At 41.9% G+C, this 25,904-nt stretch overlaps 1 protein-coding gene across 1 annotated transcript; it reads left to right on the plus strand.

Moving 5' to 3' along the window:
* Window positions 1-330: 330 nt before the first annotated feature.
* PODN (podocan) lies at window positions 331-24,829 on the plus strand. Its single transcript, XM_030493615.1, is given in 11 exon segments — window positions 331-415; window positions 2,961-3,193; window positions 4,872-4,965; window positions 6,523-6,587; window positions 10,774-10,883; window positions 13,127-13,283; window positions 15,193-15,308; window positions 17,298-17,955; window positions 20,549-20,697; window positions 22,573-22,774; window positions 24,129-24,829. Coding segments are annotated over 10 exon segments (1,836 nt in total). The 3' UTR covers window positions 22,742-22,774; window positions 24,129-24,829.
* The last annotated feature ends 1,075 nt before the right edge of the window (window positions 24,830-25,904 follow it).

The following is a 25,904-nucleotide window of genomic DNA, read 5'->3' on the forward strand; positions in this document are numbered from 1 at the left end:
CAGTGCTAAAGCACACGCCGTCTCTGCTGCTCTGCTGTCAATTCCAGCATGCTTTCTTCTGGCATCTCTCCTTAATCTTACAAACTGCATTGGCAAAAAGCAATGGGAGATTGTTTCTTCCCCAAGTCTTTATATGCAGAGTATAGCTGCTTCCTCTTTCCTACTCACATTTTCCCATATGGTGACTTTGGAAAATTCCCCTCCGATTTTGTTGGGAAGTGCAGGAAACTCTCGTTGGTAGAGGATTGCCTATTACTCTCTCTTAATTCTGCTGCTCACATCTGGAAAGGATCTGGCTTGGAAAGGGGAGACTCGCTCTGAGCTCAGTGCATGTAACTGACATGGCATGAGCCGCGGGAGCCTGTGGGGGCAAGAGAAATGTTCTTCTCCATTCATCTGATTTCTGACAGCAAAGGTGAGTTTTTCAGCACTTTATTTTGTTCTTTTACAAGCTGGATTGTCAGACAACAGCCAGCAGCCTGCCTTTCAGCTGCAACTTTTAGAAAGGATATTTAATGTAAGTTACAAACTCATTTAACCTGTTGATTTTGGAGGAGAGGATGTTTTTGCATCTGTGTGTGTGTCCTGAGAGAATATGCTTGGAGAATAATACAGAGATGAGATATTTTGGACATGATTTTGTTGTTTATTGAGGTAACTGTGATCACTGACAGCATACAGTAACCCCTGAAACTTCAGCTTGCTTCTTGAGACGGTGCCTTTTGTAGCACTCTGCCTCTGGTGCTGTGTGGCAGCAAAGTGCAGGAATCCATAGTGGTTCTGTCTGGACTCAGAAAGATGCAACCACAGAAAACTCTGAGCTGGTTTCAGTGCAGCTTCTGTCTTTGGGTGGAAGGACCTGATCCAGACCCCACTGACAGCAAGGGAAGAGGGCTGATTCTTGCAGGTGGGTTTTGAGCTACACCTTTAGTAAGGTTCCTTAATAAGGCTTTGGATCAGGCCCATGGGAATGAGTTGAAATGGAGGGAGTTACTTCAGACTGTCTTTGAACTATGAGAAAATCAAAATTGTGCCTGGCTTTACTGCCTGCACTCCAGATGCAAGCAGATGTTTCTGCATCCGAATGTCCCCCTGTGGCACCACAGCAGCATGCACTTCAAAGGCATTGTAGCAGAAGCATGCATATTGATCAAACGGGGTGAGATTGCCTCAGAAATCTTAGTGTGCAATAAAGACAGTATTTCTTGTTAATTTTTTACTATCTTCTCAGCCATATGTGGGAAAAGTTAGGATGTTGCAAACCTATAGAGCTCAATACCAACAATAATGTAACTAACTGTGCTGTAGGAGCAGTGTTGGTGGTGGTGCAGGAGGTCTGGTTGTGACCTGCATATAAAAAGGGGTATTTTTCTTTAGTTTCTTTTGTAAGTATCTGTAAGGGTAAGCTGATATGTATAAAAAGCACTTTGTTACAAATGTGATATATCATACTTTCTGAGATTATTTCCTCTAAGATTTCTGAAATATTTTCTGAGATTAGGTCACCAAATACTAAGGATTTTACTAATCCACTATTGGCATGCTCATATGGCCAATTTTGATCTGACTATTAGTATCTAACTGACATATAAGGAACACCATCTGATCTCTGGAATGTTTTATAAAGGAGATTAATTTCATTATATTCAGCTTTTACAGATATGGAAGCTGTGGAATAGTGGAGCAGGGGGAGGAGGGATCAAGCAAGCACTGTTAAATGCTTAAAATCACCCCGCATGCTGGTAGCAAAGATCAGGACCAAAGCAAAACCATCCATGAACCAGGATGCTCTGTCCTGGAGTCCCACCTTCTCCCATTTCCTCAAGTTTAAGGCAGTGTTTAAAGAAGTTCTTTAAGGTTTCCATGACTGTGACTGAGAGCAGGGACTCTCCAGTGCTTCCCAAGCACCCACAGTCTGAGAGAGTCCCAGAGTGAGCTGCAGCTGGTGCAAAGCAGCAAAGCCCTGTGGATGTGAATGGGGATGTGCCAGTTCTGATGCTGCCAGTCTGGCGCTGGCAGGTTCTTGTTTCTGATGCAAAGAAGGAACTTGGGCTGGCAGAGGTGAGCAGAGTACTTACTTCATATTAAAGTCATGAATCCATTGTGCTTTTTCGCCATAACAGATCAGCCTAAATAAGTCTTTCTCATCACTGTCAAATCCTTCTGTACAGAATAGCCGAAAGGATGTAAGACAAGCCATTACCAGCCCTTATTGCAAATCGTTAAGTATGAAATCCGAGAAGGGCAACAGCAAAGGCTGAGGAGGCTGGACTGGGGCCACCTGGCTGGTCCCACAGATATTCAACTTCTGTTTGAGTTATTTTAACCTGCTGCCAGAAAGATAAAAGCTGAACATTAGCCAGGCCTCTAAGGTTCAGATCAGCGCTGTCCAAAATCAATAGGAAGCCCATTTTGTTTTCAGTAGCCATGAGATTTTGTTATTGTTTGAGGCACGTGAAGCAGCCCCTCTGAGAGTCAGCACCGGTCACTCTTTTTCCAGCACACCTTGTTTACATTAACGAGGAGAGTTTCTTTCCTGTGCAGACCTGTGAGGAACAGTACGACAGTTACATAGCAATAACATTGCATAACCTCCTCTATAAACCTCCAGGATCATTTGGTGCTTCTCAATATAAAAAAGCAGTAAATGTCCTGAGGAGTCAGGGATGATGCAGGGGAATGCTGCCAGGCCCCCAAACCACCTTGAGAGAATCATAGAATCAACTAGGTTGGAAAAGACTTTTAAGATCATCAAGTCCAACTTGGACCACTAAGGCCACCACTAAACCATATCACTGAGGGCTTCATCTACAAGGGTTTTGAACACTTAAAAGAGGACGTGACAGCACCCGGGGGAGCGAGAACCCGGGCTCCCGCGGCCCCGGTGCGGGGGGCTCGGCCGGGCCGGGCTCTGCCGCCCTCCCCTCGGGGCTGACCCCGCTGCTCGGTGTCGCTTGCAGGGGCGATGCCGGCCGGCGGCCGGGCGCTGCTGGCGCTGCTGGCGCTGGGCTGCGCCGCCGCCGCCCGCCCGCCCGCACACAACGACTTCCCCGAGCGGCGTCCGCCCGGCCCGGCTCCAGCCTGTCCCCGCGACTGCGGCTGCACCCAGGAGGGCGTCGTGGACTGCGGCGGCATCGACCTGAAGGAGTTCCCGCTGCAGCTGCCCGAGCTCACCAACCACCTCTCCCTGCAGGTGAGCCATACGAGCCCCGGGCCGGCTCCCGCCGCACGGCTCCCACACGCGGCCCGCCCGCCCCAGGGGTCTCCGCGGGCCGTGAGGACCGAGCCCTCGCCTTCACCCGAACCCGGGTCCTTCCCGCTTCCTCCAGCAGCTCCCCGGCTTCGTGTGGGAGGCAGGAGGTGCAGCAGGCCCAGCACTTGTGCTTGACATGCGCATGGTTGTCAGCAGTAATTCTCTCCCCACAGATCAAGGGAGGAAACAAGATAGTAACTTTTTCTCTTTGTTCTCTCCCAGCTCCACAAAAAGAACGGCCAAACTGATAATTACTGTTCCTGGTGATGTGCCTTTGAAAAGGATGGGCTAAATTACTTCATTAATGAGAATTTTCCTGTCAGCACTACATGCTGGTTGAAGTGTTGTGAACACAGACTGGTTTGGGTTGGAAGGACCTTAAAGCTCATCCAGTTCAACCCCCTGCCACGGACAGGGACACCTTCCACTGGAGCAGGTTGCTCTAAGCATGGCTGAAGCCATCCGTCACCACATGGCATTGCCTGGTGCTTTGCTTGCTGCGCTGCCTGCAGCCATGAGACTGATGCCATACCTGCAGCAAATGGTTCTGCTGCAGAGACGCCATGTCTTGTCAGGATAAGGGCGTGTGTAGATATGAGATTTCAGGTAGAAGCAGCAGTCTGTCCCAAGCCTTCAGCAGGTGTCCATGCTCTGTCATTAGTTAAATGATCACTGTGACCAGCATTTGGGCAGATGTCCTGTCCCTGCCTGTGCTCTGACACCCAAAGGCATGAGCAGCGCCACAACATGGCAGCCCTGTGGGTATTCCTTCTCCTCCTCTGGGCAGCGGCAGCACTTCCAGGCTTTCCAATGCCTCTTTGGCCCTTAACCAACTGCTTTTTGTTTATTGCTCCTGTTTGCCAATTCTGTTCAATGGGTGGAATGCAGATTTCAGTCAGAGCTTTCCATCCGAGCGCAGCATACTCAGAGAAACTGTAATGTTAGCTGGCACCTTCCTCAGCAGATCTGTCCCAGGCGTGTGCTAGCCATGGCTCCCGCCTCTACTGCCAAAAGCAAAGAAGCTTTTTGGAGCAGCAGCTGTCACTTTCTGTGTATTGGCCTGGCTTCCTGCGTGGTGGGTCCTTAACTGGTCCCTTAGATGCTGAAACACTAGAATCACTCATTAATGGTCAAAATGTTAGTCAGCATGTTAATGAAAATCTGATGGCAGTCAACCAGCAAAAGTGAGCCCAGTTTGGCTTTCCTTGCCCATTAATAGTTGTTTTTAAAACAACCCATAAATAACAGAAGTAATAAACTTGGAAATCCATGGTGCCAGCCCTGTAGCAAATGCTCTACTGCAGCTATGAGGTTTGGCTGTGGCAGATGGATTGCAGGCCTTGGCCGGTATGGTCACACTCTTTGTGTGCTACCAGTGCATAAGCCAGATGTTTCTGGAGGCAAGCACAAGCTACAAAACTTGGTTCAGGTCTGCAAATGCTGCTGGGTTTGGACGTCTTGGTTTTGAGATCTGAATTTGGCTCATTGTGGAGAGAAGTCTTGACAATGATTTGACACGGTGGGTTCATTTCCAAATTTTACTGGAGTTCACAGTCTGGGTTTATTGGGATCCTTCTTGGATTACTTTGCTGGTGATTAATACTCTCCATTTTCTCAGAATAACCAGATAGAAGAAATCTTTCCAGAAGAGCTTGCTCGGCTTTACAGACTAGAAACTCTCAATTTGCAAAACAACAGGCTGACTTCAAAAGGTAAGCCAGCAGAGCCACAAAGTGGACAGAGCCTCCACAATGCCAGCTTAGGCAATGAGTTCAGTGACAGCCGATAAGGAAAGCCACAGAGTGATGGATTGACTTGGTTGGAGTAGTTAGCTATAAGCCTCATTCCTTTGGCCATCACAGAGGTCATGGAGGCACTTTATCATCTGAAATATAATACTCAGTGTATAAGAACGCAGCTTTACTGAACCAGTGGAGGAGACCTGGCAGCAGCACTGTGTGCTGTGGCGTGAGATCTTCTCATCCAAGAAACTCCCTGCGGTCCCACAGGCACATCAATGTGCAGTGCACTTGAGAACCAGAAATGTCTACATGCTGAATGATTTCCTTGTGACTGACCTTGTTTCTTAATCCACTTGTTTGGTTCAGGCTAGTCAGTCAGTGCGGTTTAGTCCAGTTCACTCCTTGTCAAATTGGTATAAATACAAATAATATATTGCAAATAAGGCAACTTCTGCCCTTCTTAAAAAACCATTTTGATTTGTGTAGGCAGGTTTTGCTTGCTAAGTCATATGCTTATTGGAGAAATTCATCAAGGGGTTAGTAAGGAAAGCAAAAAGAAATGGAGGAATATTGAGAGGAGGATATGCAATTCAGAAGATATAATTGTTGTTAACTTGTGTGTCACCCAGTTACTCTGAATGCTGTTGATACCCATATTCCAATAACAGAGAACAACCTTTATTGAGAATGTGGGTATATTATGCATGGGACCCAAAACAAAGCACTCACACATAGCACAAGGAAGGCTGTGCTTAACAGGTTCAGACTTTGACAGTTTACCTTTGGGGCTTGGTGTTTCTTTCCCAAGCTTCAGTGCAGCCCTCAGTTTCCAATATGTTTTGACGTGGGAAATAGCTTCACCTTTGACTTATGATTATCTAAGTGCCAGGTGAAAATGTTATTTGCAGCCTTTCTGTTGTGACAGCAGTTGTGCTTGTGTGATCAGCTGGATGTGGAGTGATATAGCTGAAAATTAATAATTATTGGGGATAATAAGCTCCAAGCTGGATCACTTTCTGAGCTGGTTACTGCTTGGCTATCTGGATTGTGGAGGAGCAGAACAAGAGGAGGGTTATGACATGCAGATGTTATGTTACTTTGGCAACATCATGGTCATAGATCAGATTGATCTGATATTAAACAACCTCAGATTATGCCCTTCCAAGAAAAAGAATTGGCTGACCCATGAGCAAATGACCAACGTCTCAATAGCATGGTGCTGTGAGCGCCGATAATCAGCTGTACAGCGAGTCAGCACAGCTCTGTACCTGACCCTTGCCACTGGGGTTGGCCACAAGCCTTCCCTGGTTAGGATTATAATGGTCTTCTGTTGGTGGTGGTGTTTTGTTTGTTTGGTTTTAAACAGAGATAACAATAGGTCTGAGTCAGATTGTTTCAGTGGTGATGAAAAATACTTAAATCTCACATTAAATGTATTATCTGAGAGGGGAAGCTGCCCTCTGGTATCTTCACTCAGAGAGGCAAGAAAGTGCTGATGTGACTGATGAGTTTATTGCTGTTTTTAAGGGTTGCCAGAGGAAGCATTTGAGCATCTGGAGAACCTGAATTACCTGTACCTGGCAAACAATAAGGTAAGAGGCTCACAAGGCTTTCATAGTTATTTTCTAACCAGGTTCTGAAAGTTAAACAAGCAAGTCTTTACTTCTTTTAATAAATACATCCTACATAAGTACAGTTGTGCTAAAGTGATATTCTAATGCAGGTTCATCTAGGGTCAAGACAATCAGTAAGCTAAAAGATGAGAGGGTACACATGCCAGTGTATTTTGAACACTTACTTATTTGTGCAACTGGTGGAAGGTTTCCCTTGTGTGTGTAGGGAGGTACAGGGAGCCTCTGCATTTATAAGTTACCACTGTCTCTAGTAGGCTTTGGAACAGCTGCATGCAGATGTGGTAGCTGCCTTTATGCAAATATGCTGGGAGGTAATGGTGTGAAGTGCTGCATATCTCATCAGAAGAGGCTGGTTGGCAAAGTTGTGAACAAACACATCCTAATGCCTGTGTTTGAGCCATCAAGATCTGTAAAAATCTATCCAGTTTTCCCTGACTCCCATTCTTACTAGGTTTGATGGGGAGTGAAACTGTGCGAGTTATGAATTTCTTCTGTTAGCTGCACCAGTAGGAGCTGGATTTCTGTTTTAATGGAGGAGATCCTAAGTGCTTTCCTATTAATGACCCAAGTTGGATGTCCTCACAGAAGCACATCTTCCCTGCCAAGCCTAGGAAATGAAATGACTTCCCGCATACCCTTACATCTGGGTGGTTCCCATTATGGCTTTCTTTATCCCCAGTGATTGTCCACAAATATTTGCTACAGAAGAAACTGGGATGCCATAGAAAAATATAAGTTAAAACATCAGACAGAGCTTCTTTTGTCTACAAAACCCTTCCATCCCCCTCCCCCCCCAATATATATTTATATGCATGTCTGTATATATATTTTATTATACTCTTAAAATCTGTGACCTTTTCATGTTTTGTTTATACACATTCAGGAGGCCACATTCAGGTTTCAATCAGGTTTCAGTCAGGCCAAGACACATCCAGAATCTCTCCACAGATTTCTGTATGAAGTGATTGAGAATAGAACCTATTCGTCAGTACAGTAACATTGTGTTCTTTTCTCCCTTTCAAGCACCATTTCCATATAACAATCTTGGCAGTTAAGAACTCCATAAAAATGAACAAGCCAGACTGTGACTAATATTCCAGAACTTTGCACTCCAATTTTCCCTGTGTGACAAAACAAAGTGTTTGGTTTTTCTGGCTTTACTGCAGAGAGAAAAGGATCCCAGAAGAAAATGCAAACATCAGCGAATGTCAGAACTAGTTATAGTGAGAAGTTGTGGACCCACAAAAATAACACATTTCTTTATAAGTCCCAAGCCAGGACAAACCAGATTGGCTTCAAACTGCATCCACTCTGCAGCAGGAAACGCTGCAGATTAAGTAACTGTGGTGTCTGGAGGAGAGCAGGGATTTGCTGGTAGTTTGCTCCTTGTTTTATGGATCATCTTAATGCTGCTTTATCTCCAATTGTGATCCCATGGGATGTAGCTAAATTATCTGCTGTTAAACTAGCCTAGGTGGTCAGAGAAAAGAAATAGAGCAGACTAAAAGCCTTCTGTGGCTTATGAGTAACAAGTACTTCAAGACAAAGATGACAAAGAATGGATCCTGTAGTTTCCTTTTTAATTTTTCAACTCTCATAATTTGGATCTATCACATAATATTCACAGTAATAGCAGAAATCTCTTCCACCAACTGTAGACCAGGTCCTGAGCTGTCATTATTATTTACTGTAAGCTGGGGATTTTGGTGACAGAAAGTCTTACATTTCCTCATATCCTCAGAGTAATTTGGGATTCACTTGGACCAGTACTTCTGTTTGTGTCAGAGCTCGTTAGAAACAAGAAAACTTGTTCTAAAGCTGGCACTAACTTTTGTATAGTCCTTCTGAGTTCATTGGTTAAGTCATTAGTTAACAGTAAAGAAACACTATCTGCCACATGAAAGGGAAGATCCAGCCATAAAGCTGCAAGATAATTGCAGCTGGAGAAGCACAGGTTGGTACTGATTAGGCAATGTGCTAGACAAAGCTACTCTGTCACTTTATTTTTGCTAACAGTTGCAACAGTCCAGCACTAATCCTTCAAGCAGTCAGCCAGTGAAGATCAATTAGTCTCATGACTAAGTGCTGAAATGCCAAAGCAAAGTCCTGAGCAAGTGAAAACTCTTTTGGGATGAAGCAACTCTCTTTCCTCTTTCTTGTGGTTCTGATGGCTCTTATTTCACATGTCTGAGCCATGCCCTTTGTTATGTATAAAAGTTATGACCTAATAGACCCTGTTTATGGAGAAAAGCTTTCATGTGCCCCCGAGTATGAAAGCGATTAAGTCTGTTTCTTGTGTCTGAATTCCCAGTATTATGTCATGGTAGTGTTTTATTTCTGAGGCACTGTCAGACCTTCCTAGTCCGAGATGATTGCCTTTATCCACCTCCTTGAAATCATATCTCCCAGATCAGGAGCTGAGAGATTCCCAGCAAAGCCAAGAGCATACTGTGGCACCTGTAGCAATATGTCAAATGCCTATTGCCACTGCTTACATACTCTCTGGAAACATTGATAGGAACCTGATTTGTGGGAAAGATCTTTCTTGTGTTTGTGACCATTAAACATTTAACACAGCTTAAGGATGGAGGTTTTGGCACAAGTGAGCATGAAAACCAGTAAATAATATACTTTCGTCTTTTAAAAACTATGACTGTGTTACAAGTCCAGTAAATTGCAAGTTCATGGATATAGCTGACACTTGATAAATGAGTAGAGACAGATCTAGGCAACCTTTAGGTAAGTGCATAGTTCAAGGCTTGGGTTAGGCAGTTCTCCAGTGAAGTGTCTGTTCTCTCACACGTTGTTCATCTTTTAAGTATTTCTGGGTTTACACTATTATTAATCACCAAGTGCAGTTTTGTGGTAATAAAAATTTGAAAACTGAGTTTTCTCATCATGTGAGCCTTGCTGGCTATGGCTGTAAGGACTGAGCTCTGTTCTGTGCAACAGTGCTGTGAGGAGGAAGCTTTACAGATTCAAAGAATTTCAAGCTAGAAGGCTTGATCTCTTCCATTGCCCAGAGTTTCCCATCCTGATCTCAAAGCTTTAGATGACAAAGATTTCAGTATCTCCCTAGAAACGATGTTCTCTCCAGAGCCCTTCAGAGTGCATGTAAAATGCTGCAAGAGTGGTCTGATTAGTACTACAGTTAACATCTGTAACCAGGATGATGGCACTTGCCTACTGCTGTGTGCTCAACGATCATGTCCACTACAGCACTGTGTTAATAATTTGTTTCCCAAGGGCTTAATCTTGATGCACAAATCTTCTGGGTTTATGCTTTCCAGAAAGCTGTCCCCCAGCTTGTATTGTATTCTTGGTTTCTAGGTGAATGACTTTGCTGTTAGCAGCCACTCAGTGAATGTAGCTGTTCTATTATCTGGATGCTCTGTAAAACTGAGCTTTTTTGATCATTAGTTTTCATTCCACCAGTTTTTGTTCGGATGCAGATGTTCTGAGTATTATTTTATAAAATCACTGGTAAAAATAGCCATAGACCAAGGGCAAACACATCAAATCCTCTTGTCAGGTATCAACTTCTGGAGACAGGACTTTTCTGTATGTTCTTTTTGATACATCACTTGTTTAATGAACAAAGTACCCCTGTACAGTAGGTCTTGGCTTTGAAGTCCCATTTGCTATTCCATCATTTGGCTCAGAAGCATCCCTGTCCTTCAGGAACCTGAATCCTCCATTGAAAACATCATCATAAATGGATACAATACTAGAACAGACATATGAAATGGCACTTCTCCCTTACAATATACTTTGATAAGAAGGTAAATAGTAGGCCACTGTGAGGTGGGTTGGATTTTTTTTGGCACTGCAGGCTGAGGAATTAGGAACAATAACAAGCAAAGTGTTTGCTCTCTGAATAACAATTTCTTGATTTCTTCCACCAAAAAGAGGACTCTTCCAACCAAAACAAACATTCACTTATCTTGGAGCAAAAGTCTGTCTCCTTCCTGGAGAGATTAGTGAGTGAGGACAGTTTGTTTTCATTCATGCAGTCTGCATTCAGTTTCATTTATTTTTGCCTGTTTAGAGAAGATAAATTTGCAAGTATTTTGTTGCTGGTCTAATAGTTGGTTAAAACATTGGTTGCATTTAATGGGAACACCCCTGTATATTTCTTTTACAGCTAACAGTGGCTCCAAAATTCCTACCAAACACCTTGATCAGTGCAGATTTTGCAGCCAATTATCTCACTAAGATCTATGGGCTCACTTTTGGACAGAAACCAAACCTGAGGTAAGGGGTCGGGAAGTAAAACAATGACAGTGTTCTGCCACTGTTCGGATGCAGTTGGTGGGTGATAAGAACTATCTGGCTAAACCATGTTATTGCCTACATAAGGTTTTTGGAAAGAAGCTGCCTGTTTGTTATTCTCAGCATGAAAGATCAAATAATCTCTCAAACAAACACATTCCAAGGGCTTTAACTAGCTGCCAGACAGTTTTGCATGGATAAAAATTAAATTGTCTCCATTTTTTTTGGGCATCAGTTGTGAGTTGAAAAGAGTTTCTCAAAATGGAGATGAACTGTTTAGAAATCCCCAGTTTTATTATAGTCCATCCATTTTAAAAAATAGAATCAGGTCGAGAGTACAGTATTCTGCAGTTGAGTATAACTCAACTAGATGAAAGCACTTTAGCACCTTCAGAGGGGTTCATACCCTCAGGTGTGGTTTCAAAGGTCTCTCTGCTAGTTTCAGGTTGTGATTTTCTCAGCTGGATCCAGGGCAGCACATTGGCCCATCTCAAATTCAGATGCACACAGACAACCTCCTGTGAGATACGGTCTTTTCCAAAGGCGTTTTGAGTAATCCATAAGGACACTGCAGCATCTGAATCCTGCAAAGACATCTCAAACTCTGTTGGTGCTATTTACGCCTCCAAGTTGGGAAGCAGTTAGTAATAGCTGACCCAGTTGAGCTCCTAGAGCTCAGTCTTGTGATGGACTAAGAACTTTCCACTCCCACTGAATTCATTGAGAGCTGAAGCTACATTGAACTTGCTTGGCCTTCAGTCTGGTAGGCTCTTGGTAGCTGAAAAGGCTGATTTACTCACCGATTCCTGGCAACATCTCATCATGAAAGAAGTTAGATTTACACATGTGTTATTCCTTAATCTAAGTTGCAGAAGCTGCTGTGTTTTGATTGGGTATTAAAGTTCTTGCAGTCTTCTGAAGGTGACTTTCACGCTCTCCTATACCAACACTAATTTTAATCAGAATAATAACTCATTGATTTCCAAGATTGCTGATATAAAACCCAAACAAACACAGTTGTTTCAGTTGGTTTATTTGCCCTCAGCAGAGTTCATGGTCTCAGACGGATTATTTGGAAAGCAAGGTTTTAAGAAAGTCAAATATTTGTGAGTTAAAAGTACAGCTGACCATGCAGGGTGAACAATATTTTCAGTGTGGCTCTGAACTCCCTGGAGTGTGTAATCACATGATTGTGTTTCCATACTGAGCCTTTCCTTCCTTCAAGAAAGATGTTGCCAAGTTCTCTGCAACTGGTAAAGAATCCAAGATCAAGTTAGAAAAGCACACTTTGACTCTGTGCTCTTTTGGAGTTTTAACCTGCCTCCACAATTTTAGGGGCTTGCTGCACCTTGGGGTAAGCACAGCAAAGGAAGAGGTAATCAAAGTCAGTGAAATCCTGCCATTTCTCGTGTTAAAAAGAAGTCAAATTCATGTAGCAGTTAAAGCCAATGAAGAGCAGGAATATCTTCATAGGTGTCCATTGCTTTATGCAGAATTAAAACCTGTGTAAGAAAGAATGAATCCATTAAAAATCTGATTGGAGAAACTCTTCCTTGAATATTAAAGGCTAAAAGTAAGAAGGGCAAAGGAAAAATAAGAAACCCGCTTTCTCTCAATCCCAAAAGTTCATTAAAAACCAGAATTCTTCCAGATTGAGTGAATCTGCTCTTCCTGTCAGTATTTTATGCCTTTCTGAGTTCTAGGAGTAGGAGAGAAACTGTTTCCTGGGGTATTTCCAGTCATTATGGCAGCAGAAAGAACAGAGGGGTGAGAGACAGCCCTTTCTTAAGAGATCTACAGGTTGATTTTGCCCAGATTTGATTCCAAACAGAAGTTAAAATTGGGGGCATATCTATTAATCAGATAGGAGTTCTAACCCTCTCACGTGAGGCCACCACCCTGACGTTCTCTGTTTCAAAGCACTGCACAGTCCCAGACTTGCACTCAGTTTCTTGTTAAGAAGATAAAGCTACATGTGAAATTAGTATTCATGTGCAGGTTCGGATTTTGAATAGACCTAAATTTCAGAGAGTATTTGGACCAACCATTTGGTTTTGCATCTATATTCCTTACTAAATTAAAGGGCACATTTTAAAACCATATTGAAATATCTCAAAGAAAGAAGAAAAGGTTGAAATACAGGTTTTAAACAGCCCTCTCATGGTAAACAAACCCCCTCAGATCTCACTATCTGTTTAACTTCATCTGTTTTCTCCTTCCAACAGATCTGTGTATCTTCACAACAACAAACTTTCAGATGCTGGGTTACCTGATAATATGTTCAATGGCTCTAATAATGTGGAGATACTCATCATGTCCAGCAATTTCTTGAAGTATGTTCCAAAGAATCTCCCTCCAGCACTATATAAATTACACTTAAAGGTAATGACAACAAGGGTTTGTATTCCTTTACGGCTGTGACAGAGTACTGTGTTTGTACAGCCAAGCCATTTCAGTGCACTTGGAAACATTCCCAGGCCCATTGCAACTCTCATCTGCTATATCCCCAACAGTAGCTGTCTCCCATGCCCTTACTTAGTGTTTTTGCAAAACACTAAAATGCTCACAGGGAACAAAATGCTTTTCTGTTTTCAGGGGAATGTATTGCCAGTGTCTGTGTGGTAGCATTATTGGCCTCTTCCCTGCGTGTAATGATATTAATACATATTAGTGCAAGAAGGTAGATTATTCTCTATGGCCATCCCGTTATTGGCTTCCCAGTTAAGTTTGCCACTGACGATGCTGTGTTCCTGGCAGCTGCTTGCCCACTGTGTGCTGGCTTTGCTTGCTAATTCACTTCACACAGACTGCTGTTTCCTAGCACCAGTGGTTTTTGTTTGCTACTGAACTTGTGATTCGGATGACACAGAGGAAGTTTGGATCAGTGATTCTTTGCTGCTACAACTTCCCCAGCAGTAGTGCAATAGCAGAAGTTGTGGTATTAACTAGTCTCCAGCATTTTTAATTCCATATCATCTGATTTTGATAAAAACACTTCATCATGTCTGTGCTAGAGACCTCAGCCTTGTTAATGATGGGAGAGCAGTAGCAGTGGGGAGTCCTGGATCCACTTGCTCCGAGTGTTGACAGCTCCTTGGATGTGTGTAGACTGGAGCCTGTTATCAGCCCCTGGACTTAGGCAGTTCTGTGTTGCCTCCCAACTTTCTTTTCCCTTGAAGGTTTCACTGCTAATTCCCATTAAAGTCTTCTAGAAAAGAGGCTTCTCCATCCTGAAGAAAAGTAAAGGCAAACAGACTGATCCTTTAAATTGCTGGAATTTCTCTGCAAAGTGTGAAATTACTAGTCCCCTGCATTTTATTGCCATTTATAGGTGACCATTATCTCCTAAGGGGTCTCAGACTTTGAGGACTACACTTTGAACTCGTATCCTTCCCTGCTGTCACCAATTGTGTTAAGGGCAGGGGAGCTGAAGAGAGAAATGAGCGTTTTGTTTTCATGTGCAGTGCCTCTCAGTAGTAACATTTACCTTGATATTTTGACTGAGAAAAAGCCAGGACAATGAGAAATGAGAGATGGCCAGTAGTGGACCAAGAGTGTCCAAAAGGTGCACTTTAGATGTGACAGAGCTTTTCTTTTTCTTTGACTATTCATGGAGACACTCAGCCACTTTGTATTAGTTGGCACATGAATCTAGTTAGTCTGTCCATCACATTTCTGTGTACACATGGGTTGTGGGAAGTTTAACAAATTCAGTATCAGTGGTTTATATATAATTTTATAATTGCTACAGTTCCTGTATGGAATTTCTAAAAGTGGACTGTTTTGTTTGTGTCTGCCCACTGGCTACTGCAAGGTGGCACTAAGGCAATAGAAGTAATTATTTTGGGATCTACATTGCAGGAACTGCACCTTTTGGAATACCATTTTTGCTGGGAGGATGGCTGGTTTCCAGCTCCCAGCCTAATTCTTCTTTATGGTGAAATCTATCTTAAAAATTCCAGAAATCTTGAGCAAACTCCAGAGGTATTGCCTGGATCACATTTGCACATAGGTGGAAGGACTATGAATACAAAATAAAACTATCATCTGGGAGGTGGGGGGCAAATTCTACCTTCTTCACCCAAAGATTCCATGGGGAATCAATAAAAACAGCTTGTAATATTTCAGTCTAGTATTTGTATTTATTTCTTGAGCTGAATTATCATGCTCCCTGAAATATCTTATGTCTGGCCCTTTTGAAGTTTAGTTGCCTCGTGTTAGTTGAGCAGAACCTGAATGTCTTATATCTTTTCATGCCAAATAATGTGCTTTGTGCTTCTGGTGGCTCTAGAACAACAAGCTGGAGAAGATTCCCAAAGGAGCCTTCAGTGAACTTACAGGTCTGCGGGAGCTGTATTTACAGAATAACTACTTGACTAATGAAGGAATGGACAATGAAACCTTCTGGTGAGACTGAGCTCTCTAGTTTGTACCTCTGTGTCTTCTACCTCCTCTGGTACAGTCATACATCTACTGAACAAAGTGCATTTATTAAAGCTGCATGACGTTACGCATTTCTCTGCTAAGTCTATATGAAAAGTCTTAGATTCAGATGCTGCCATTTAAAAACAAAGGTCTGGCTCAATGGTTTGAATTCCCACTGCAGAATACTTTTATACAGAAGGCACAACACTGAACATCAGACCGCATCACTCCCTGATTGCCACAGACCCCATCACACCAGGTACTGAGTGCCTTCTGGGAAAAGGCCACCCAGAACAGTGCTGAAAGCTGGTTCTCTGATCTTCCAAACTAGTCCAAAGTGAGGTTACTTGGGACTGTAAAGTTTCAAGGACATATCACTGGAAGTTAAGGCCAGACCCTCATCTTTGCTTAAGCCACTTGTGTGTTTCTGGGAAGATGACTTGAAAGCAGCCACAGATACACAGTTGTGAGTTCATTTGGCACAGCTGTACCCCAGTGCGGATGATTGCTGGAGTAGGCAGGGATGCAGTGGTACTGCTCAATAGGCAGATGGCTGCAAAAGCTTTGCTACAAACTAGTGCAACAGAAATAGCCTTGGGCTGTCCTAAATTTAGCTTGGGACTTACCACTTTAAAAAGTTAACGGTGTCCCTGCCTGCACTGAATGCTCCCCTTCTTCCACCTGAACATCCAGATCACATAATCTGTCCTGACTGTAGATTCTGTAAACTGTTCTGATGTCCAGACATGAAAATGTATCAGACTCTGTTTTCCTTTTCCACTTCCCACTCCCAGAGACCTCCCTTAGCAATTTACCATAGCTGTGTTGTGTCCACCTCCAGGTCATGTTGGACATACCATTTCTGTTAAGATTTTGATGAATAGAGTACAGTGGCTATAGCCAAGGCACCATTCACAGCAGAGGGGGTGGATATTGCTCCTTGCTCTCATGATACTGACTGTACACTACAGCATAGAGCTTCTGAGATGTACCCAAGCAGGGAAAACATTTTAACTTGCAGCAGTGAAGTGCTTTATCCAAAGAGTATTATTTGCTCATTCAGAGCAAGCTTGGATAGCTGTGAATAGCAGTGTAGTAGCCAGTAAGTAATGTCTGTAATGCATTAGTTCTTGCATTTCCTGAAAGCTTTCTAGTCATCTGTAGTGGGTTATGTGGTGCCATGTGCAGCTTAAAAGCCTCATTTGAACTGAGAAACTGACTTGAAATAAAAGGGAATACAGGGAGGGCTCCTCAATCCTGGCATATAACACCATTGATCCACATCCAGTTGGTATAAGTGGCTGGTCTGGGGATTTATTTTAGCTTCAACTGAGTCCATGGAATCCAGATTCAGTAGCTTACACAAAGCAGCTCTAGCCCTGACTCACTTCCATAATGCTGGAGGGTCAGGAGAAGTTCACCATCTTAGCCTAGGCCACTGAATTGAGCATTTCTGCTTTTCCTAGGAGTAATATTTCATCAGCTAGAAAGCAGACCTGCTCTTCAGTTTCAATATACACTTTCAGAGTGACAGAAAGACTTGTGCTCAGGCTATGTTTGTGTGAAACCAAGGGCTAAATTCTGTGTTCTAGTGGTGCTCCCATGGCATCTTTCTTTTGGTACTGGTGCACTGAAATTGCTCACATGTTGCTATCTGTGGTGTCAAATGAGAGAACAGGAGACTGCAAAACTGATCTCAGGTCTCAACACAGAGGCAGTTTGGATGTCTGTAGACTCCAGCAGGTTCTTTTGCAAGTGTGGCTGGGGAGCAATGGCAGCACCTAGTCCTGATCATGGCTCCCTGTTTTGCTGTCCACATCAGCCATATCATGAGACAAAACAGGGCAGTAGTGGGATTTGTGCTGGATAAAAAGCCTCTAAAGCAAAGATTGTAAAATCTTAGGGGAAGTTGGTTATCGTTTCACCTGGCAGAATCTAAATGGAGAGTGTTTTGTTTTCTGCTTTCCCAAGGAAATTGTCTAGTCTGGAATATCTGGATTTGTCCAGCAATAACCTCTCACAAATCCCAAGTGGTTTACCTCGAAACATCGTCCTCCTTCACCTGGAGAAGAATGCAATTAAAGTGATTGGCAGAGATGTCTTGACCCAAATTAAGAACCTGGAGTATCTTTTGCTCCACAATAACAAATTAAAAGCCCGAGGTATTCACCCATTAGCCTTCCAGGGCTTAAAGAAGCTGCACACTGTCCACCTGTACAACAACATGCTGGAAAGGATTCCCAGTGGGCTGCCCCGACGAGTGAAAACACTTATGATCCTTCATAACCAGATCTCTGAGATTAACAGGAATGACTTTGCTACCACTTACTTCCTGGAAGAGCTGAACCTGAGCTACAATAAGCTCAAAAGTCCTCAGATCCATCGGGAGGCTTTCCGTAAACTAAGGCAACTAAAGTCCTTGGATCTCTCTGGAAACAATCTCCACACGGTGCCCTTTGGCTTTCCAAAGAACTTGCAGATTCTGAAGCTGAAGGAGAATGAGATAAGCATCATCCCAAAAGGGACTTTGTCTGGGATGACAAAGCTGCGGGAACTATATTTGAGCAACAATAAACTGAAAGTGAATTCAATTTATTCAAGAGCATGGCAAGAACTCAGCAGTCTCCAGGTAAAACATCACCTCCTCTGATTGTTTTAGTGATGCTTATGCCCTTGTCTGTCTGCCTAAGCCAGTCTGTGTAGCACCAATACTAGATGTGCTTGGTCCTCATGGTTGGGGCTTGTAAGTGCTATGCCCTGTGTTTCTAAAGTAGAAGTAATCTGCTATTGTGCCAGAGGTGGGTGCCTCCCACTGCAGACCAGGGTGCTAATACTGGGAAATGTAAAAATGTCTTTGTTTCTGAACCCTAATGGTGTCCTGTATTTCCAGATTAGTGAAATGTCATTATAAACTGAAACTAGGCCTTTCAAATAGCTTGTCTCCCAAAAGATTTAAAATCGGCTCTGAAGAGAGACAGCAGGAGGAAGGAATGCATAAACAAAAACACTCTTAATTCTCAAAGCCCCCACATCAGCTTATAGTCAGACAGGCCAAGCTGCAGGATTTAGCAGCTGAGCTGGCTAAGGCACCTGGATAGCCACTGGGAGGCCTGGATTCAGTCACCAGCCTTCTAATTTGCTTAATTGTTGGAGAAAGTTAAACACAAACCATAAGGCAGGCAGGAGAATCATATTGGTGCTGTGCAAAATGCCCTCTCAAAGTTGTTATGCTGCCTGAAGGATTTGTCTGCATTTCCTTTTAGGCAAGAGCCTGTTTCCTGCAGTAGAAGGTATTACCTGTGTCATATAGCAACCATCTAAGGGTGCATATGGTTAGGTCACTGGACAGGCAAAGTCTGTACATCTCAGAATAGATCAGGTGTAAGAGACATGGAGCATATGTCACACTGGCCCCCAGTGTGTTCTCCGGTAATGCAAACATTTATCAGTGTGAACCTTTCCCTTTCAGCTGTTTCTGGGAATAAACAGTAGCTTGTTTTTCAGTTAATGTGCATCAGCAATGCAGCAACAGTAGACCTGTTGGTTTGCATCAGCTGCAGATCTGGTCCATGGCTTTAATAATAGATTTTGCATTTGTTTGGTGCCTCACTGGTAGGTGTAGGGGTGTATATATGTGTGTGTGTGCATGCAAATACATCTAAGTTGAAAAGCAGTCTATAAGGAAGATGCTGTTGAGAAATACAGATGCTGGAATTGACAGGCACTGTCGTCTGGGTTGGGTCTTCCTTCAAACAAAATTGGGTCATGAGACCTGTTAGGCAGCATTGGTTGTTGGTTGGAATGACAAGTTCTCCTTCTTGAAAGGCCTTATTCAGAGCTGCTTCATGTTACTTTTATTCTACTGTCACTCCCTTGTAGTCAGTGTCAGTGTTGCTGAATCAAACATTGGCCCTTCAGTTGTACCTTCCCCACAGCAAACCCTGTTCATGTTAAATAAGGTTAAGATAATAGCACATACTTAAAATTCTATTAGACTAACGGCGCATTTTTGGCTGTTGCTTTTTTCTGGAAGATTATTACTTGTTATTTATTTCCATGATAGTATATTATGAATCTTTTTTATTGTCAAAGGCTTAGATGTGCCATTGGTTTATGAGTTGGTGCACTGGAGTGGATTTGAAAATAACTATCATATAAGATCCTGATCGTGCATGTACTCAGGATACACTTCAGTTCACACTGTTTCCATGGAAATCAGTGAAGACTATCTGCAATTGCAGAGCCAGGCATTTACATAATTGTTTGCTACACTAGGATTATGTGCGGAATAAACGCACTGAAATCATGACAATCATTTGCAGAAGTGTAGCTTTGAATAATGTGCAACTAGCATGTCAGCTTGGTGCGATGAAAATGCTGCAATTCAGGATAACAAAACACTTGTATGGACCCGTTTTCTTGCATAAAATTCATGGCCTTTAGTCCTGGTGTTTTCATACATTCTCAGTGTTAGAATACTTGCAGATGTTTTTATGTGTAACTCCAGTCACTAACCTTAGCTAGGGAAGTGTTTGCAGCAGCAGCTTCCAGTGAATTCTCATGCAAATCTGAAACCCAGTCTGCTTTTAATTCATGTAAAGCAGGCTAAAGCTTGGGGGCAGAGATAAATGTTGGGACTTCTAAACAAAACAACATGATGTCTCATGCGAAATCATGGTGCTGAATTGTAGTGCAAGAGAGCAGAATTGTCATGGCCATGCTTACCTTGATGCAAATTAGAGGTAGTTTAAATTGCTTACGCTATAATAAATATCACCTCAGTTTTTCCACCACAAACTCAAACTGCACCTTTCTGCACGGCTGACCATCTGCAATTGCTATTGTACACACAGTGTTTGTGTTTTCCTGACCTCAGCAGAAGGGAGAGGTTCTGAAGCAGGCCCACCAAAGTACCATCTGAAAAATAGAGCCTATTTCTAGATGATTTTCAGACACAACAAATAGACATCTCCCTTATGCAGTGTTAACATACTAAGTTTTCTATAAGTACATATATACATATATAGGTATTTTTATAGACTTACATGTATGTGTGTGTATATAGATAAAAAACAATGGATAAACTTCCAGAAGGAGGAGGGGGTGTGTATAGAGCCAGCCTTTGGAAGCTCATTTGTTGTCAAACTGAAATCTCTTTTTGGAGTGCTGCCAATATTTAAATTCAGCTATTTATTTGACCCCTTGTTGTCTGTTCCTTGCAGTCACTAGACATGGCTGGCAACCAGCTGACTTCTATCCCATCAGACCTGCCAGAATCTCTGGAGTATCTGTATCTTCAGAACAACAAGATCACAACGGTTTCAGAGAATGCTTTTGAATCCACACCCAAAATAAAGGGGATTTACCTCAGGTAAGGTCAAGTTTCCACTGCAACACACAAGGTTTTTTCTTCTTCCTCCACTTTCTAATTGCTTACTTTTTAGAAAGTATTTAAAACCCTAACTAACTTTCTAAATAAGCAACTTTGTTGTCTAGCAATGTATGCTGAAATGGTGTTCATCTGCTCAGAAAAGGCATGCATACGCATAATAAGCTTTCTGTCTGGAGAATGTGTGCTTTCTGTGCTTGTTAGAATGGATTAGGCATGTTAGAAATTCAAGGAAATTAGTGTTTAACATTATGTCAGACTCCAGTGTTCAGCTGTGAGCTCAAAGTTTACACTCTGCTTGTAGCACTACAGCTTCTCTTGTGTCCTGGATTTTGACAGAATCCCTTTTAAGTGAGGCGTGAATGAGTAATCTTGGAGTTGTGCACATTCCCTTGACAGTTTTGTCAGAAATAAATGACAAGTTACAACTTATGTAACTAAGTTTAGAAGCTTTTCATTTTCATCCTACTCCGTCAGCTGGATGAGGACTTTGTTTTTGTAGGAGACAGATAAAGACTTCTTTTACATACAGTGTAAACTCACAGTAATGTAACTGGTTTAAGCAGAGGTTTATACCACAAGAAGTGAAGCAAGATTCTGGTCCAGTAATATATACAATTTTAATCTATCTGATGGAACATTACTGCAAATATGGCTTAGAATTAAGTTATGAACCCCTATGGAACATTTCATTAAGCTCATCCAGTGGATGTGTTCAAAAAACCTAGGCTGCCTGCTGCACAAGACGAAATATGGCCTTATTTTGTCTGTATGCAGCTAAACTGTTCTTAGTTCTGAAGAGTTCTGAAGCATACCTTTTTGGATGAACGATTCCATACCAAGCAAATAAAATTACAAAGTCTGGTGTAAATTAGAGCAGTCTGTCTATTCAGCTGCTCACATTTATGAGATTTTAGTGAATGCTTGGATGCAAACCAGAAACCACATACCACATTCTATATTTCTATGTAAAGAGAAAAAAAGGAATTTGCAAAACTGTTTTGCTAATGTATTTAGGAGGCAACTCCACCCAAGCTAAGTTATGTTTCTTAATGGGAAGCTATTAATCACTGCAATACTGTGAAACAACAATATACATCTGGAATAGTAGACAGAATATGATTTTAAGCTTGTTCAAGAGTAACAGACCAAACAGTATAGGTGAGAGGTTCTTAAATTGCAGATTAGTTCTTGGAAACCCAAATAACAGATGAAAAATGATTGCATGTTGCTTTGTTTCTAAAGGGATTCTTTGTGCCAGTATTTTGAATTTCGTGGAAGAAGAATTAAACTATCAAGGGATGACACTGCTTCTCATGAAAAATCAAATTACACTTTGAAATGTGGGCTATGGAGCAGAAGCCTGTCCTCTCTGGGAAGGAGAAAGCACAATACCAAGAGAAAGAATTTGTGGGGGTGGAATTCCAATATTATGATTTTTTTCCTTGCAGAATAGAGTTGTAGAAGGAGGAGGAAGGGCTGGGGCTGAGAAAATTGTGAGAGTTTTGAAAGCTTGGTCAGTGCACTTGAAATCAGTGGGAGATACTGAAAGTTTCCCAATATTTTCCTGCAAGGTCCTTTGTGATGGTAGAAAGTGCCATCAGCAAACCTTGTTCAGTTAATTTGCCTGCTTGCTAATCAGAGCGTGCTTTCCCTTCCCTTTCCCATCCAGAGGAGTCAGTACTCCTAGAGTGCTGTTGTGAGTCAGTGTAAAGTTAAGAGTAACTTGTGTCAGTGTAAGAATGTAACTAAGGTTAGAGTAACTCTGCAGAATGGTTTCCTCCTGCTCTCCACATTTCTGTGTTGGATATAAAAATGGGTTTATTTTAACAGGAAGACCTTTTTGTTTGTTTAAAGGTTTAATAAGATTGCTGTTGGAGCACTGAAGGAAAGTATCTTCCAAAACCTAAAGCACTTACAAGTCCTGGATATTGAAGGGAACCTTGAATTCAGCAACAGTTCAAAGAATAAGGATGACTCAGAAGAGGAAATGGAAGATGAGGAAGAGGAAGAAGAACTGAGATAAAATATGAATTCACACAATCACATCATGTGGCAGGTAACAACTCTAGTTTAGTTAAATCAAGGACACAGTTCTCAGACTTTTGTATAAATGATTCCAATTTACAAGTATGATTGAAACATAACAAGTGGGTGTCTGGGTCCTATACCTGAAGGTTTCAACTAAAACATGGCTGGGATTTGCAGAACCAAAAAGGTTTAAAATATATCATTTTGTAAAATGAAACAGCATATATCTGTTTTCTATCAGAGGCAGTGGACTGTTCATAGTGACCTCTGCTTATAGCTACAACAGACACAGTAACTAAATATGAAAGTCATTATTTAGTAATTCTGGTAACAAAAAAAAAAAAAGAAAAGGTCTTTAATATTTTTAAGCAACTAGTTCAGAAGGAAAACAGAACAAACTGTGAAGCTTACTGAATGCAGACCATGTGAGCTGAAAATGGATCAAAAAATTAGACAGATTAAAAGAAGATAGACCCATTGGTGTCTGTTAAATGTGGCATTAAGATTACAGCCTCTATCTCAAGCAGTCCTAACATCACTGACCACTTGAAGTGGGAAGATAATGCTATACTTGGCATATTTTGTAAGGAAAGGATATCCGCTGCAGGTCACTTTTGGAGACAGTGTGTAGGGCTGGATTGGTGCCTGGTCCAGGGTATCCAGTTCTCACAACAGCCTGTGCTTTTTGCTTTTTGATAAGTCGTGGTGAGGGTTCATTGCTCACCTCACCCAGATTCACTGAAAGGCGTCTGACCAGTTACAGGTGATTGCTGCTGAGTTTGCATTGGTAACTGAAATTAAGATCTCAGTATTCCATAAACAATCTGGCCAGTCACTCAGCCTCAGCAGTTGAACCTCTTTTCAACTGAGAGAAGGAAAGATGAAGGGAGAATGATGTTTGAAGACTATCCATTTTTTTTGCATAAGAAGAATAGGGATCTGCTTAGTGCATCTCTTAAGCATTTTATGTTCAAAGATGATGAGGTTCAAGACACTACTCTCTACTTTTGGAGATCTAAATTCTAAGACTTGAAAAAAAAATGGTTTATTTTTTTTCATTTTGTCCCTAATCAACATTTTGTCATGGAGAATGACGCAAGGAATTGCTAGGAATAGTGCTAACACATTGAAAAGATGATGGGGCCTGAAAAGGGCAGAAGCTACTTGGCATGTCAAACTTGAGACCTCCTAGCTGGGCTATATGAAAACTTAGTAAGAGAAGAAATAATTTATATCTGCAAACTTCAAGTACGCATAACTTCCTAATCAATACATCTCTGGTTTAGTTTGGGGCACATGCAGCATGTCAGCAGGTACTAAGTTTAGCATGTTCTGAATTCTGTATTCCATTATATAATTGATTTTGTTTTTCTGTTTTGCAGGAAAGCATATGGAAAGTTACATATATGTCTATGTGTAGATATCTATACAGATATACAGAGAACACTTAGCAAAACGTGCAATGAATTACGCAGAAACTGTCATGGCACTGGGCCAGGCTTATGGAAGACAATGTGTTACAGTGCCTTATTCAGGGAGAGACCCTGAATGCCTTTCCAAAGCTTCCAAATCATCTTATACAAGACCCAGGATCATAAGGGATTGCTCTGGAACTCACAAAAGCTGGCTTTTGTTTCTTCTGTTTCTCTTCCTTCACTGTTTCCATCTGTAATAACAATATGGGACTGTTTTGAACACGTGCCTTCAAAGGCTGTTTTTGTCACTGCATTTTAAATGAACCATGTATATGCTTCTTTTCTTTTTCTCCACCCCAAAGAAGCTGTTATTGATCAGGAGAGATGGATATTTGCAATAGTTTAATGTGTGGAGCAGTGTATGAGGCATTTTGGCCATCAAGCAGCAGTAATAATTCTGGATGCAACTCTGTTATAACAATGTGTATATTTGGATGAGAAAAACAAAGTAAGGCTGGATCCCATAATATTTTATCTCTACTGCCAAAGCCTGCAGTATATGCCTGTTTTAGAAAGGTTTTAAGATAAAACAATTGCTCTTGTGAATATATATATAAAATCTGTATGTCTGCCTTCCAGAGCTCTGGTAAAGTTTCTGTCTTGCTGTTGTTTGCCCATGTGGCAGTTGTGTAAATGTCTCTGAAGGTATGCCCAGAAGATTGAGTAACAACATGCAGCTTAATATATGGGGTAGAATCTTTCACATATTGTAGATCATTCACATTAAGAGTCAGAAGTGAGACGACTAAAGCAAAAGGGATAAGTGAGTGTGGGATGTCTGAGGAGAAAGCTGTTAAGTGTCAAGAGAAATTTGTTTAGTTCCAGTCTGGAGACAGTACCTGCTGTCATACTGTCTTTAAAGCCTCATCTATTTTGTGGTGTGGAGTATTCTCAGCTCCTGTGGGAATCAAGGAAATTAAAGAAACCGAGGAAAAGAAGACCTACAGAGGTACCTGGATAGCAAGTTTCTATTTTGATTATAATGTCCTTCATCTGAGGCAGCTAATCTGCTTGATGAAATGGTCTTTTCTTTTGAGGATTTCTGATTGAACACATGTTGTTTTGCATACTGCATTCCAGGATTTACTTGGAAACACAGTTGGCTCAGTTTTTTACCAGCTGTTTTTCCTGCTGGAGAAGATCTAGTTCCACGCTCTCCCTTTGCGTTCCCATAGCACATGACAGCCATTTCAGGCTGATATTTCCTACCTTAGACAATCCAACACAATCATGAATCATAGAAGGAAAGATTGCTTCCTGAAAAAAAACCAAATAAAACCAAAACTTGACCCTAAAAATTGCAAAACCCCCCACATTCTTTAATTTCAGCTATACAGCTGAGCAATAAAATAGCCTTCTAACTGACTTTTGGGGTAGATTTCTGTGTAAGATGTTTACAGAATACAGCTCAAATCAATTAGCTATTTCCAGCAAACCCCACTGGAAGTTCTGCTGGTCTTTGGTGAAATAAACCTATTTATTATACTCCTGAAGAAGCTGAGAATATGTAGATTTGTACAGTTTTATGGAGAACAGTGCAATTATCTTTAAACTGCAGCCCCTTATACTGTGATTCTATGGGAAGTCAGGTGCCCCAGACTCCCTTCGAATCCCTTGAGAGTCTGATGTGGTAAATTCAGGGGCGAAGGTACATTTTAGCACCTTGTAATATCAGGCCCAAAA

Source organism: Strigops habroptila, chromosome 8 (genome assembly GCF_004027225.2).
Source record: "Strigops habroptila isolate Jane chromosome 8, bStrHab1.2.pri, whole genome shotgun sequence".
Taxonomy (NCBI): Eukaryota; Metazoa; Chordata; class Aves; order Psittaciformes; family Psittacidae; genus Strigops; species Strigops habroptila.